We start from the raw sequence: 14262 nt of genomic DNA, 5'->3' as shown, positions 1-14262 counted from the left end.
TATTTTGCAAAAGGCAGGAAACCTATGTTGAGTGGGCAAGCTTGGTGCCTTGTTTCTGAGTAAGTCACGTATCTTTTACTCTTCACATCCCCTCACTTATTTTGAACGCGGCACCAGCGAGGAACTGGAGAGCAGCAGGCCATTGCACTGGGAGCTGACCCGTTGCCCCTAGCAACCGCTCCTCGCTCTCTCGACTCGTTGTTCGATTACGACGACTGACTCCTTCCCGCTTTCCCGCTCCGCGGTGAGTACGGGGAAAGGAGGCAGGCCCGCCCCATCTTCCCTTTCGGCTGTGGATTAGCCATGCCTGCCCCAATCTCGAGTGTTGTTTTTCTCCGAGGCAAGATGGCTGCGGCGGTGGCTGGGGCCGCCCCACTGGGCAAGGGGCTGGACATCAGCCTGGCGGCTCTGCAGCGACACGACCCCTATATCAGCAGTATCCTGGACGTGGCCAGCCAGGTGGCGCTCTACACATTTGGGCACCGAGCCAACGAGTGGGTGCGTGATCGAGTGTCATCCCGGGGTGGTAGTGGGGGTGCTGGAGAAATGGGAGAGGATGCAATAATGTCGCTGCCTCTTTAAATTAGGGACGTCATTCCCTTGCCGTAAATTTTGTAGTGCAGGGGCATATTGGGAAAAAACAACATCATCCTTCAAGTGTACGTGTAAATGGTACATCCTGGTGATCTCGGTTGGAGTCTCTTGCAGTGTTCCTTCTAAGCTGATTTCGTGTGAGCTAGCTCACAATTTTTTAGCCTCTAGCTCACACATTTTTGCCTCAGTTCAGGAAAAATGGCCCCAGAGCAAACTAATTTATGCAGTAGCTCACATCCCTAATGCCAGTAGCTCACAATTTTAATGAGAGTAAGCTCACAAAGTAGAATTTTTGCTCACAAGACTCCACAGCTTAGAGGGAATATTGGTCTCTTTCTGTGCTCTTTAATTTGATCTTCTGCACCTGCGCTTTACTAGAGATATGCAGCTAGAGTCCTAACAAGTGGGTTGTATGTATATCCCCCGCCCCACTTACCTTCAACTACAGCCAAGAATTTTAAAGAAATTGAACTTCTTGGAAGGAAGGGAGTTTCATGTCCAGGTGTGCAAGAAAGTACTGCTCTGTTCAGAGAACACACTGACATACAATGGGATTGAGATCAGCCTCATAAATTCACATGTTCCTTTACTGTGAACGCTCATGCAGTCCATGCACAGTGTGCAAATGATTTTTCTTTGTGAGTTGGGCAGTTGCTATGTTACATTCAACATATGTACAGCAAAGTATTCAATGTGTACATCATATTTTTTTTTCAGATGCTGGTTGTAGAGTTACCAAACTAAGGGTCCAGAGTTCTGGAATTAGAGCTGACTTCCAGATTGCAGTGATTAGTTCCCCTGGAGGAAACGGCAACTTCTGGATCAGTTGTAATTCTGGAAGAACCCCTTCCTCTACCTGGAGCTTGATAACCATCAAATTTGGCCTCTGCTAATGCACTTTCTAAGTTTTCTTCTAATTTGCTCCCAGCTTTCCCAAACCTGATTAGATATGATCTGTTTGGAGCAGTCACAGGCCAAACACATTTGGATGAGAAAGTGTGCATTATTAAGGACCTGCCCACATCAGCACCATGTTACTTGTCTCTGTCTCCTGGATCTATCATCTCCTCCACTACAACTGCAGAGCTTTAAAAAGCAGTGATTGTTATATTAGTATTTAAATAATTGGTTTAAGCAAGCAAAGAGCCCCCCCAGTGGCATAGGGGAAAGTGACAGTAACCTTGGGCTAAGGCAAGAGAAATGTGCAGAAAATTCCATGCGAAAGCACTGTTATCACTGCAATAACAGCGAGAGCTATATAGAAAACTGTTGCCTTTTTGATGCAGCCTGATACCAACAGGTACTCACTGCCATTGTTCTAGAACAAAGTAGGAGTCCGGTAGCACCTTTTAAGACCAACAACATTTTATTCAGAATGTAAGCTTTCGTGTGCATGCACACTTCTTCAGACGAGGAATGAGGTACAGTGAGCAGATATAGCTGGTGGGCAGTGGTTTAGAATGCAAAGCGGTACAAAGTTAAAATCCAATGACAGAATAGTAAAATTAACAAATTAAGAAAACCTTTGATCTGGGTAGCATTAGTGTGGGAAACCAATAAAACAAGTAACATGTCAGAATGTGAGATGTCTGTTAATTATTCTATTGCTAGTAAGCCTGGGCCAAAATGAGGGCATTTCCTTCTCAGAAGTTTTTCATGTCCAACTAATTCACCTTTTAACATGTACCATGCATGTAAACATCATTCTAGTTTGCCATTAGAAAATAAAATGCATTAAAATATAGTAGAAGATGAGTTTAGTATATGTAATGAGATAAACAGCCAATATCCCTTATTTGAGTATGTCAATACAAAAAACGTTATTCTGATACACTACTCTAAAAGAGAAATTACATTGGAATACTGTGGATATATAGCTATACTTGGTGAAAGTGGGTTTAGCATATGTAAGGAGATAAGAAACCAATATCCCTGTTCAGTCCTGGGGAGGTGTTTGTCCCAAGTTTCATAATAATTTGTAATTCAGCAATTTCCCTATCCATTCTGTTCTTGAAGTTCCTTTGTATTAAAACAGCAACTTTGAGGTCACCCATTGAATGGTCTGGAAGGTTAAAGTGTTTCCCCACAGGTTTCTCAGTTTTGTAATTCTGATTGTTCTGGTAAAGTTTTGTTCTATCTGCCTTACTTTCTACTGTCCAGCATAAATGAAACATCCTGTCAAGCTCAGTTCTGTGTACTCTGACTGTCATGGACTTTCTGGGATCTTGGGCAATGCTTCCTCGAAGCTGTGGATTCTTGTGAGCAGCAATTCTACTTCGTGAGCTACTGGCGTTAAAGTTGTGAGCTGCTGCATGAATTAGTTTGCTCTGGGAGCATCCTTCCTGAGCCAAGACAAAAATGTGTGAGCCAGAGGCGAAAAAACTGTGAGCTAGCTCACACTATCTCAGCTTAGAGGGAACACTGGTCTTGGGGACAGAATTTCCTTTCCTAATATCAGCTAGCGGAAATCTTTTTAAGTAGAGATGCCAATTGTTTGTGGCACCTTCTGCATGCAAAACATGTGCTTTGCCACTGTTTATTCAAGACGCTGTTTCCGTTGCCTGGGCTAGTATTTCTTTGGCATGAGTCACATTATTTTGCTGTCTCAATATGCAGATACCTCTGAGGCTAATGGAGCACATCTCCGGCCCTGCCTTTCCTGCTTTTCAGTGTCCAGTTGTGTTTCATGTATCTGAGGCATGCCATTTTGCAGTACTTTGTGGATTGTCAAATCTGTGAACAAAAGCTCCACATTAAATTGAAAATATGGAGCAGTTTTGAATCTCTCACTGGTCTAGAGTGATGTATTGATCAGTTGCTGCAGGGTGATGTCATTTGTTGTGGCAGGAATTTACAGAAGCTGCACATTTTTCTGATACCGGACAGCTTTTTTTATCGGTTGACACAGATAATGTCAAATTCATCATCATTTTCTTTATCAGTCCTGTCAAATATCATGGTAGGGTAATGTGCCTGTTACTGCTAGATCTTTTCCTGGCTTTTTGCAATAGTAAGAGAATATAGCTATAGCTATATAAAAGAATCTCTAGATCCTTGAAGGAACATCTGAAAGGCTTTTTCTTAGCTATAGCCATGGTTTGATATTTTCTAGGAAGACTTGTAGGCTTACTGCGTGGGAGTTGTCAAACTTGGCATGAATTTTTCCACAAACCTCACCATTTCTCTAATCGCTTTTTGGAATCTCTGTTTATCTTTTTTGGCAGAGTCTATATGTGAGGTAGAGGCCAACAGAATAATTGATTATACATCATTTCATAGTTAGTTTTTCATCTAAAATCTAAATCTGCTTTGTCCTGAATTCTGAATTTTCATTTTTGCTTGTTTAGTTTTACATCTGCTGTGTGGGCCCTTTCCAGAACAATTCAGTTAGGTTACATTTTTCTACTGTTTTTATCCATTCACAAACATCATCACTCTGTAGTTAGGTACCTTCAGTACCCTGTTCTCTGCAAGATCTCAGCTGATACTCTAATCCAAAAGGTATCTTGCAAAAGTTAACTTTTTTTTTTTTTTTGCGTTCCTGGTGCTATTTTAGGTTCTACTCAGCTCAAATTGAACTTGCTTTAACCGTCGACCGCCAAAAAGACACCTAAGTGGGCTCTAGATCAGGGGTGTTAAACATGCGACCCGGGGGCCAAATCAGGCTTCCGTAGGGCTCCTATCAGGCCCCTGAGCAACTGGCTGTCAACTGCTTCCTTCTCCCTCTCTCTTGCTTCCTTCTGGATAACCGCTTGCTTTGCCAGGCTTGCTCAATCGCACAGGAGCAACAGAGCAAAACTCTATTTTCTCCACTGGCTGAGACTCCTCCTTTAGGGAGGAAGGGGAGGAGGGCTGACTTGTTTTGCCAAGCTCTCTCAAACGCCCAGCATAACTACTGAGCCAAGCCTCTCTTCTTTCTATTGGCTAAGTCTCCTTCCCCTCCTGATCCTCTGGGGTAGGAAGGAAAGAGCCAGAGCTTCCTTTGCCCATTTCCCTGGATCCCATGGGAGAAATACAAAGAAAGCACCTTTAAGACCAATGAGTGCTAATGTTCCAAGCATGTTTTAAGCTTTTTTTAAAAAAAAATCTTTAATTGTGTTTGTCTGTGTCCTTTATAAAGTTTATATCACTGCTACCTGATCTTAAGTAGGTGCACACATGGCCCAACCTGACATGGCCCGGCCTAACAAGGTCTTATTAATGTCAGATTTGGCCCTCATAACAAATGAATTTCACCCCTGCTCTAGATTAAATCAAACATAAACTCTCCCAAGAAGCTAAACTGAGGCTATCGTATTTTGGTCGCATTATGAGAAGGCAAGAGTCACTGGAAAAGACAATCATGCTAGGAAAAGTTGGAAGGCAGAAGGAAAAGAGGAAGACCCAACACTGAGATGGAATGACTCGATAAGAGAAGCCACGACCCTCAGTGTGGCACACCTGAGCAAGGCTGTTAATGAAAGGACAGTTTGGAGGTCATTAATTCATATGATTGCTATAAGACGGAAACGACTTGACAGCATTTAACACACACATGAAAACTAACGTAATCCCTGGCACTTTCCTTCTCCGGGGAAGTAGAAGTCCCCTATCAGTCTAGAGACTTCCATAGTCTACAGTGTGTGTCAAACCAGCAAGGCCTACAGAGCTGCTGTCGTCTTTTTGTTAATATTTGTACCTTTATGCCTATAAAATATTTCCGCCATAATCACAATACTTAATGATTTTCACTGCTTGCTTGTGATTGTCATTCACTCTGTGCATTTATTTGATTTTAGGAGAAGACTGACGTAGAAGGGACACTGTTTGTTTATACCAGGTGAGATAAAATATTTTAAGGTTAAACCTTTACAGTCATGTCATATCTATGTGGAGGTGGAATTGAAGCAACTGAAGCTCTGTTTGGTACTGAATTAAAGGATTTCCAGAATGTGAGAAATGTAAGTTTTCGAGTAACATGAAACTGTTAATTAGGTATGGGTGATTTACGCGGAACTCTGAGAAGGTACTCAATTCGATATTAACATGATACATAACAGAATATGACCAAGAAATTTATCCCCCTTGATTGACAGATTTCTGACTACTGTTACTAGAGGAGTTATGTTGCACAATCCAGTCAGGATAAATTACAGTTCAAAACAGGTGGAAACATTCTTTCGGCAAAGTGAGAAAGACTTATTTAAGGGCAGGCCTCAGATTTAGTGGGCGCTCACAGGAGCACAGCTCCTGAACCTTTCTGAGAGTTCCACCTCCTTGTCCATTGAATAGTATTTGCAGCTGCATAACAATCCCTGGATAAGCTCCACCACCTATTTTTCTACACAATGACCGCTGTTTAAGGGTAAGCTTTCATGACAGTCAGAGCTTGCTTTGTCAGCTCCATGTCCTTGTCAACAACACCTTTCTGATCCTATCTAGGACAAAAAGGTTATTCGCCATGCAAAAAAAAGGAAAAAAGGTCACAAATTTGCCGTAAAATTAGTAACATTCAGAAACTGGCCTGAGCCCATCTCAGTCTAGTAGGACATTGTTCTATTGACATGAAAGTCTCAGCTATTCAACAAATGATCTTCAGAGGTTCATTGAGAAACCGCTGTATTCAAATTTCCCCCTGGATTTGACTGTGTCAATGGGGGATTAACCATTCTTGGCTGCTGCAAGTGTTAAAAAACCAAGTAGGTGATCCTGTTACCACAGACAATACCTCCTTTTACTCCCCAGTGTTTCCAGGTGTTTGTCCCCCCCCCCTTTTCCTGTCCCATGTATATATTCTACAAAATAAGAATCAGTGTCATGCATCTGGCAAAATGAGTTCTAAGCCCGTAAAAATCTGTGCTTTGATAATTAAATCCTACAGTAATAATAACAATTATTAATAATTAAATAATAAACAGTAAGATTAATTAATAATTAGTTTATGCATTAATAATCAATACAGTATACATCAATACATAATTAGTGTATAAAAGGACTGTAAGAATTCTTTTCGTGTTCTTTGGTGTAGCAGATTAATACAGCTCTGCCACTATCAGCAAAGAATCCTGATATAAAGTTTCCCCCCGTAAATGTTTATGAAATTATTGCCTCTTTTGAACTTCTTAAATCTTCTGCATTTCCCCCCCCCCAAACCCCCTCCCCCCCAATTTGATATAACTATCCAATTTCTAACTGTTCTGTGTGCCTCTTCTTTCCCGGTTCTACATCCTGCTGTCCTACTTCAACCTCACTCTCTATCACCATTTCTTCCTCCTGTTTTCTATTCCTTTCCATCCCTGCTTGAGAAACACTGAGACTTCTCAGACATAATGTCAAACCATTGTTTGGCACTACATGACTTAATTCCATGACTTCATCTGAACCAAACAAAGCTGCTTCCCCTCCAAAGAAGAATTGCTCACCATAATATGAAGCTGATTTGTACTGCTGATTTGGAAGGGAAGCAAGAGCAAAGCCCTGGTTTGCTGGAAGGGGTGTTTGAATAAGCAGATCAAGCCAAACCAGGGATAAGCAAATCAAGCCAAACCCCAGCATTTTTGAGCCTGTGGGCACCTTTGAAATTCTGGCAGAGGGTGATAGGTGCAACCACAAAACGACTGACTGAATAGGTAGAACCCACCACAAAATAGATGCGGTGGGAGTGGGAGCCACACACACAGAGGAAGCCCCAGCACAGGGGAGAATGGAAGTAATTGATGGAATACGCTCAGGAAGAGGAGTGAGGGAGACTAAAACCAACATGGTGGTGGCAGCTGCCACTCAAACTATCAGATCTCCAATGGCAAATCAGAAGTCCTGCTGGGCAATATGCCACATATTTTCTAAAAACACTTGGTGGGCACCAGGACAGGTGTAGATAGGTGCCATGATGCCCACAGGCACTGCATTGGGGGACCCCTGAACTAAACTATGGCTTGGCTTTCTATCTCAACTGTCCCATTTTGTTCATTGAAAGTGATTGGCTTCATTTCTGTCTTACTTATAAGAGAAAAGGAACAGCAGGTGCTGATTTGAAGAAGCTGAAGGTAATACTGACCAGGGGGACCTTAGTAATGTAATTTAATTCTCCGCATGAATTAGGCTGATAAATGCTCTGTTTAAAATACAATTTAATGTTTACCTTTTACAACAGAGTGCCTCAGTGACAGATTGATGTCTTATTCAGCAATCATGTTTGCCCTGTTGAACATATAAACGGTGTGCATGGTTACAGCCCTGCATCTTCTTGTCTCTCTGGTTAATGTTCATCGAAGCAAACAGCACTGTCATGGCAAAAGCGGAATTCAGTCAGAATAGGAGTGGCTTTGCATGTTTCTGTTCAACCGGCAGGCAGGTGCGTGTGTAAATGGAGATAACTCTTTTATTTGCAGTAGCGTCTGGAGAACACATCTGCCTGAAATGCTGCAAATGACAATGCAGATAGAGGCATACTGTATCTCCCTGCATTCCTGTCTGCATGATGGGAAGTCCCTGATAGTGCCCAAATGTGTAAAAGCTCTGTGGGCCTAAGCAGTACTGCTTATTTAGGGTAAGGGGCCATGCATATCTGCGCTTTAGCTACTTCTTGGGAAGGGATATGGAAAGCATTTGCAGTTTGCTTACGTTGCCCTCCAGTTTAGATGTTATTCCTTATTTTTTTTGTCCCAGTTTGGATAAACCAATCTAGGTTTCATTTTTTTGTGTTGCTGGAGCCTTTTTCAAAGTCATCCCCCCGCCCCGAAGTGCAGAGATCTGAAATTATGCCTCTTCCAATAAAAATAATTTATTATTTTCTATTTATAACCCACCATTCCCTCAAGGGGCTCAGGGCGGGTAACAGCAATCAATAAATATACAGAGTTGAAATTAAGTTCTCAGTCCAACAAAAAAAAAATCTGAAAAAGCTGATAAAAATAAAAACATGACAATCTCATTAATCGTATTTGTTCAAACATCATTCTGGCCCAGAGGAGTTTGACGTATATTTAATTCATACCTCGCCCTAACCCACAAGTGGGCTCAGGGTGGCTGTCTCTCTCCTTCTCTCTATATATATTAGGGGTATTTGTGAAGTTCTTGTACTGTGCAGGGGGTTGGACTAGATGACCCTGGAGGTTCCTTCCAATTGTGTGATTCTTTTTTATATATACACACACATACAGAGAGAGAGAGAATAGTGATCTGTCAATTACCAATTTAAAAAATAATGGAAAAGCCCCATGGTGATGGGTGGTGAGTGGGGGTGGCAGCCATGGGGGACTGAGGCAGGGAAAATGGCAGCAATGTGAGTGGGACTGGGAAAGGTCTGGACTTTCATGTTTACACAACATGCTCCCCCTAGTTTTGCTGCCATTCCCTCCAAAAAGATGGTTTCCCAAAAGCAGGTTTTGGAATGCTCACAGGAAAGCTAAGGGCAAGCTGGAAACTGAATGAGAACATCTCTATGTTGTGTGAAAGGGTGGGGGGAAATCCACTTCCTAGCATCCAGATACCCTGTGTGGAAATGGCCTTACAGCTTCTAACTGAACCATTTTCAGTCTAACCCAGATATGTTATTATCCACTTGTTTGGCTGCTTTTGGTGAGTAAGAGTTGCCCTTTCCTCTGCTTTGGAAATATAAATGTGAAGAAGCATTTATTATGACTTCATCTATACTGTCTTTCTCCTCCATGGGAACCCAAGGTGGCTTACAACATTCTCCTCTCCTCTGTTTTATCCTCACAACAACCCTGTGAGGTAAGTCTGTTGACCTGTGAGATCTGTTAGGCTGAGAAAGTATGACTGGCCCATACTTAGCAAGCTTCCATGGTACAAATGGGGATTCGAACCTGGGTCTCCCAGATACTAATCCAACACTCTTAGTCACTACACCACACTATCTCAGTAAGCTTTACAACAGCCCTGTGAGGAAGGCCACTATCAGTAACCTTATATTGCAGATGGGCAACCTGAGGCTACCTGCAGTGCTGTCCTAAGCAGACTTACACCTTTATAAGTCCACTGAAGTCAGTATGCTTATAAGGACATAACTCTGCTTAGGATGGCATTGCTGGTGATTTTGTGGCTGAGATGAAATATGAACTGGGGACTTTCTGGTTCAGAGGACAGTTGCTTAGTCCCTAGCAGTCTTCTCTCTCTGTCATGTCAGCAGTAAAATCTTTGAGTCATTTATTTAAAGCATTTTAGCTGCCTTTCTTTACGGAGCTCAAGGTGGCTTGCAACATAGATAAAATAAAGTAGAAAACATAAAAACCAAATTTAAAATCACTGTTTGGGACTACTAGTCAATTCATCCAAATGAGTTCCTAAATAAAAGTGCCTTCACCTGTCCCCCAAAGATCGAAAGTGAGGGGGGCAGGCAGGCTTTCCCAGGGGGTTTGCTTCATTATTTACTTATTATTTAATAATTTAGATTTAAATATCACCCTTCTCTGAGTTCACAGAGATCAAGGCAGTTAACAACAGAAGACTATACAATTTTTTTATAAAGTTAAAATTTAAAATAGCTAAAACATCAGATGACAGCAAATAAAAATCAGCCCCGAGGTCACTAAAAAAAAGTACAAGGAATAGTGATAAAAGAGTATTTTCCTGCTAATAAAGCTATTCTGTCAGGTATTTGGGTGAGGCTGTGGATGTCAAATACTAAATACCATCTGGCCCCTTCCATTATCTTCTGTCATCATTTATAAGGTCGACTGAGGATATGAGATGACAGCAGGGCATTTACCATCTCTTGTACAAAATGCTATCGAGACACCATTGCCTGAATGCCATCTTTTCAGGGTGATAGTTTTACACATTGTAATGTTTAATTTTATTGTTTTAATCTAATGTTGTAACCCGCCCTGAGCCCATTTGTGGGAAGGGCGGGAGATAATTGAATAAAGTAAATGAATAAATACTTGTGGCAAAAAATATTTGGATAATTTTACTTTATAGTGATTTTTTAAAATAACCCACTGTTGTTGAAAATTGCAGGGGAAATAAATGTGGTTTAGGAAGGGGAAGATAATAGATATTGGTGGGAAGAGCAGAGCTTTTGCATGGGGATGGGCAGGGAACGATGGTTTTTCAAATGAGAGGGTCCAGTTCAAGAAGGGCTTTAAAGATGAGCACTAATACCTTGAATTAGGCCCAGAAACTCATAGGCAGCCAGTGAAGGGACCTCAGAATAAGAATGATATGTTCCTGTTGGCCAGTGTCAGGTAACAGACAAACTGTGGCATTTTGCATCAGCTGCAGCTTTTGGATTGCCTTCAATGGCAGCCCCATGAAGAGTGTTTTACAGTAATCTAGCCTTGAAGTTACTGAAGTGTGAATTAGTGTGGCCAGAACAGATGTCTGCAAATAGGAATCTACTGATCCCTAGTTAATCAACTGATGAAATATAGTCCACCAAAGTTGTTATTAAGAAAAAAATTCAATGAATGTTCAAATAGTTTAACTACCGAAACAGCAATAATAGCCATGTTGGATGTAGTAACAAAGTGTGGTTTGTTGTCTTGCCTGTGAGCAGAGTTCTAAACCACAGTGTAGGCAAAAGTGTATACCATTGTTTGCTGTTTGTTTGTTTATTTATTTATTTTAGTATATTTCTATTCTGCTCATTTCCCATAGAGCTCAGGGTGGAGTACAACATATGATAAAACAATAAAATGGAATAAAAACATTTTATAAACAGACAACTCAACAGCACTCAGAAAATAAACCATAATCACATATTGCCCAGCCTGGTCATCTCACATCATGATATCCCATGAGATGGCAGATATTATTCTGTTGGATAGCACAGGTGACAGTGCTGGCAGGGGAGGCCAACCAGATCAAGAATAGATGCCTGCAGCTTCAACTAAAAGCCTGGCGGAACAGCTCCGTTTTACAGGCCCTACAGAAGGCTAATAAGCCAGGTAGGGCCCGGATCTCTGTAGGGAGCTGATTCCACCAGGCTGGGCCAGGTCTGAAAAAGCCCTGGCCCTAGCTGAGGCAAGGCGGGCGTCTCTTGGGCTGGGGATGGCCAACAGGTGTTGGGAGGCCAAACGTAACGACCTCCCGGGCATACATGGAAGGAGACAGTCCCGCAGGTATGTTGGTTGCATCCAATTCCCATGAAGCGATAAAGTATGATTTATTAAGAATGAGGAAGTCTTCTGCTGTGAAGCTACTAACACAGAGAACAGGGAAGGGGTGTGTGCAAGTCCAGGGATTTACAAGGCTTGTTTTTGATCTGTCATTATGTCAGAAGGCAGCCATTGATTAAAAAAGTGCATTTATTCCTCTTAATAAAAACTAGTTTAGAAATCATTGTTTGATTGAATTCCACTTACTTGTAATGCCTGAAAGCCTGTGGTCCAACAAACCTGGGTTTGTTGGTTGGTGCTAAATCAGGATTTCAAACTAGGGTTTATAGTGGTTTATTCCAATTTAATTCAAACTCTCAGGGCTTTTTTTGGAGCAGGAACACAGTTCTGACTGGCTTGGCATCAGGGGTGTGACCCAATATGCAAATGAGTTCCTGCTGAGCTTTTTCTCCAAAAAAAGCCCTGGAAACATTTTTTTAGAGCAGCCCTGTCCCTTGTCACTATCCAGGCACAGAGACGGCAGGACAGGGATTTCCTCCCTTCAGAGAGACTGATGAGAAGCACAAAGCAGTCAAATTGAGGTTTATGCACTTAACGAGGGTTTATTACTGAGTGCTGGTAAGCTAAGGAGTTTGTTGCGTAGGCATTAACTGTTATGAATGAAGCATAATAAAGGGATAGTGGCAATCTTTATTTTATTTACTCGTGTACTTCTACGCCAATAAAGGTATTTAGAATTTGGAATCTGACTTGTGTACTTACTTTATTTATACCCTTCCTTTCACCCCCGTGGAGAGAACATTGTTCTCCTTTCCTCCCTTTTTGTCATCACAACAACCCTATGAGGTTGGTTAGGCTGAGGGAGTGTGACTGGCCCAAGGTTACCCAGCAAGCTTCCATGGCAGAGTGGGGATTTGAACCTGGAGTTCCCACATCCTAGTCCAGTACTCTGTCCTCTACACTACACTGACTCTTCTCTGTGTGGCAACCCAAAAAAGATATCCAAGTATTTTCTCAGGCTTTTGGAAGTTCCATTTCCACAACATGACAGTAGTGTGTATACAACAGTATTTTTGAGTATTATAAGCTAATGCTGGAGATTTTTTAATTGGCTGAATTTTTCTTGCTTTGATAATTTTCAGATCAGCTTCACCAAAATATGGTTTCACCATTATGAATAGGCTGAGCATGGAGAATCGTACTGAGCCAATAACTAAAGATCTAGATTTCCAGTTGCAGGACCCTTTCCTACTTTACAGAAATGCCAGATGTGAGTATTTTTATTATGTGTTGATTCGTTTTTTAAAGTAAAATTGTATTTCCTGTTGATTAGTCTTGAAATAGTGTTATTATTATTTCTAGGGATAAGGCCCATTGTGAAGAAAAATATAGTGGGCTCCCCCACCTTTGCTATCTTCCCAACCACTCCCCCCCCCACCTTAAGGGGAGCTGATCTCTGCCATCTGGAGAGCAGTTGTAATTCTGAGTGATCTCCAGCCCTCACCTGGAGATCAGCAACAGTGGTTCTCCAAGAGGAAGTGGCTGGGGGAAGGAGAATAAAGGAGGGAACCCTGTGATGTAGGTGAGGCTGGAAGTGTGTAATTGGTCTGAAATCACCCAGTCAGCTTCTACAGCAAGAACCTGGGTCTGGCAGACCCTGCTCTGAAGCCCTAACTCCTATGCAGTCTCCAAACTCCACCACAGAATCTCCCAGGATTTCTCACCAACCTGGAACTGGCAGCCCTAGTCAGGACTGGCCCCAATGAATTCTCCCTCAAAGACCTTTAGTGATACCTTTCAGAACGATGCTTTCTCTCTGATAACATTTCCTTCAGTCTCTCTCTTTCTCTCAGTTTCCCTCCCTATCTCTCTCTCTTTCTCTGTATCTGGCCTACTGTAACAGGACACCATCCCCCCCATCCCAGAGGAGGATATGGAAAAGTCCTCAGTCAATTGAGGGAGTCCTCAAGCAATTGAGAGAAAGCGTTCCCTCCTCCTCCCTCCCTCATCCAATCATGGGAAGGCTTTTCTATGGCTCTTTCCCTCCTCCACCATCCCTCAGCCAATCAAGGGAAGGCTTTATTTCTCTCCTCTACAAAGCAGTGCAACAGGGAGCTTAGCTAATGGGAGAGTAGGAAGAGGCAGCAACTGCCAGAACCAAAGTTGGTTGCCTGTTACTGAAAGAATCAGCTTAGCTGGCTAGCAACAACCACTCAGGAGGGAGAGAGGAGCAGAGTCAACCATTGAATTTTCCCTCAAAGGCCAAAATAGGTCTTGAAAGGGCCTCCCCCACAGGCTTCTACTGAAAGAACCAAGCTTGGTTGCTTTTTACTGAGAGAAGCAAGAATAGTTGCCTAGCAACAGCCATTGCCTAGCAGTTTCCTCAGAGGGCCAATCCTCATCTGCCCTGGGGCCAGCAGTGAGTGGGGGAGAGCAGAGTCAGCAAATGAGACTCAAGAGTAGTTGATTGATGGTTTGACGAGCCAAAGATTGATACACCACAATCCTACCCAGTTCCAACGAATGAGGGAGCTCTAATTTGCCAAGATGAAAGGGGAATTATATATAAAAGTTGTTGTTGTTTTCATTTCCATCAATCTACTTCTCT

At 42.3% G+C, this 14262-nt stretch overlaps 1 protein-coding gene across 4 annotated transcripts in view; it reads left to right on the top strand.

Moving 5' to 3' along the window:
- The first annotated feature begins 282 nt into the window (after positions 1–282).
- The window catches only part of DCP1B (decapping mRNA 1B), a 70115-nt gene continuing 56135 nt past the window's right edge, over positions 283–14262 (top strand). Inside the window, exons 1-3 of one of the 4 annotated variants that reach the window (XM_060245784.1) lie at positions 283–498; positions 5373–5413; positions 12797–12924. In XM_060245784.1, coding sequence (XP_060101767.1) covers positions 304–498; positions 5373–5413; positions 12797–12924 — 364 coding nt within the window. In that variant the 5' untranslated portion in view covers positions 283–303. The remainder of the gene's footprint in view (positions 499–5372; positions 5414–12796; positions 12925–14262) is intronic. The other 3 variants (XM_060245783.1, XM_060245785.1, XM_060245786.1) reach the window with 3 other exon arrangements.

Source organism: Heteronotia binoei, chromosome 8 (assembly GCF_032191835.1).
Source record: "Heteronotia binoei isolate CCM8104 ecotype False Entrance Well chromosome 8, APGP_CSIRO_Hbin_v1, whole genome shotgun sequence".
In the NCBI taxonomy this organism is placed as follows: domain Eukaryota; kingdom Metazoa; phylum Chordata; class Lepidosauria; order Squamata; family Gekkonidae; genus Heteronotia; species Heteronotia binoei.
This window is presented reverse-complemented; position numbering and strand designations above follow the sequence as displayed.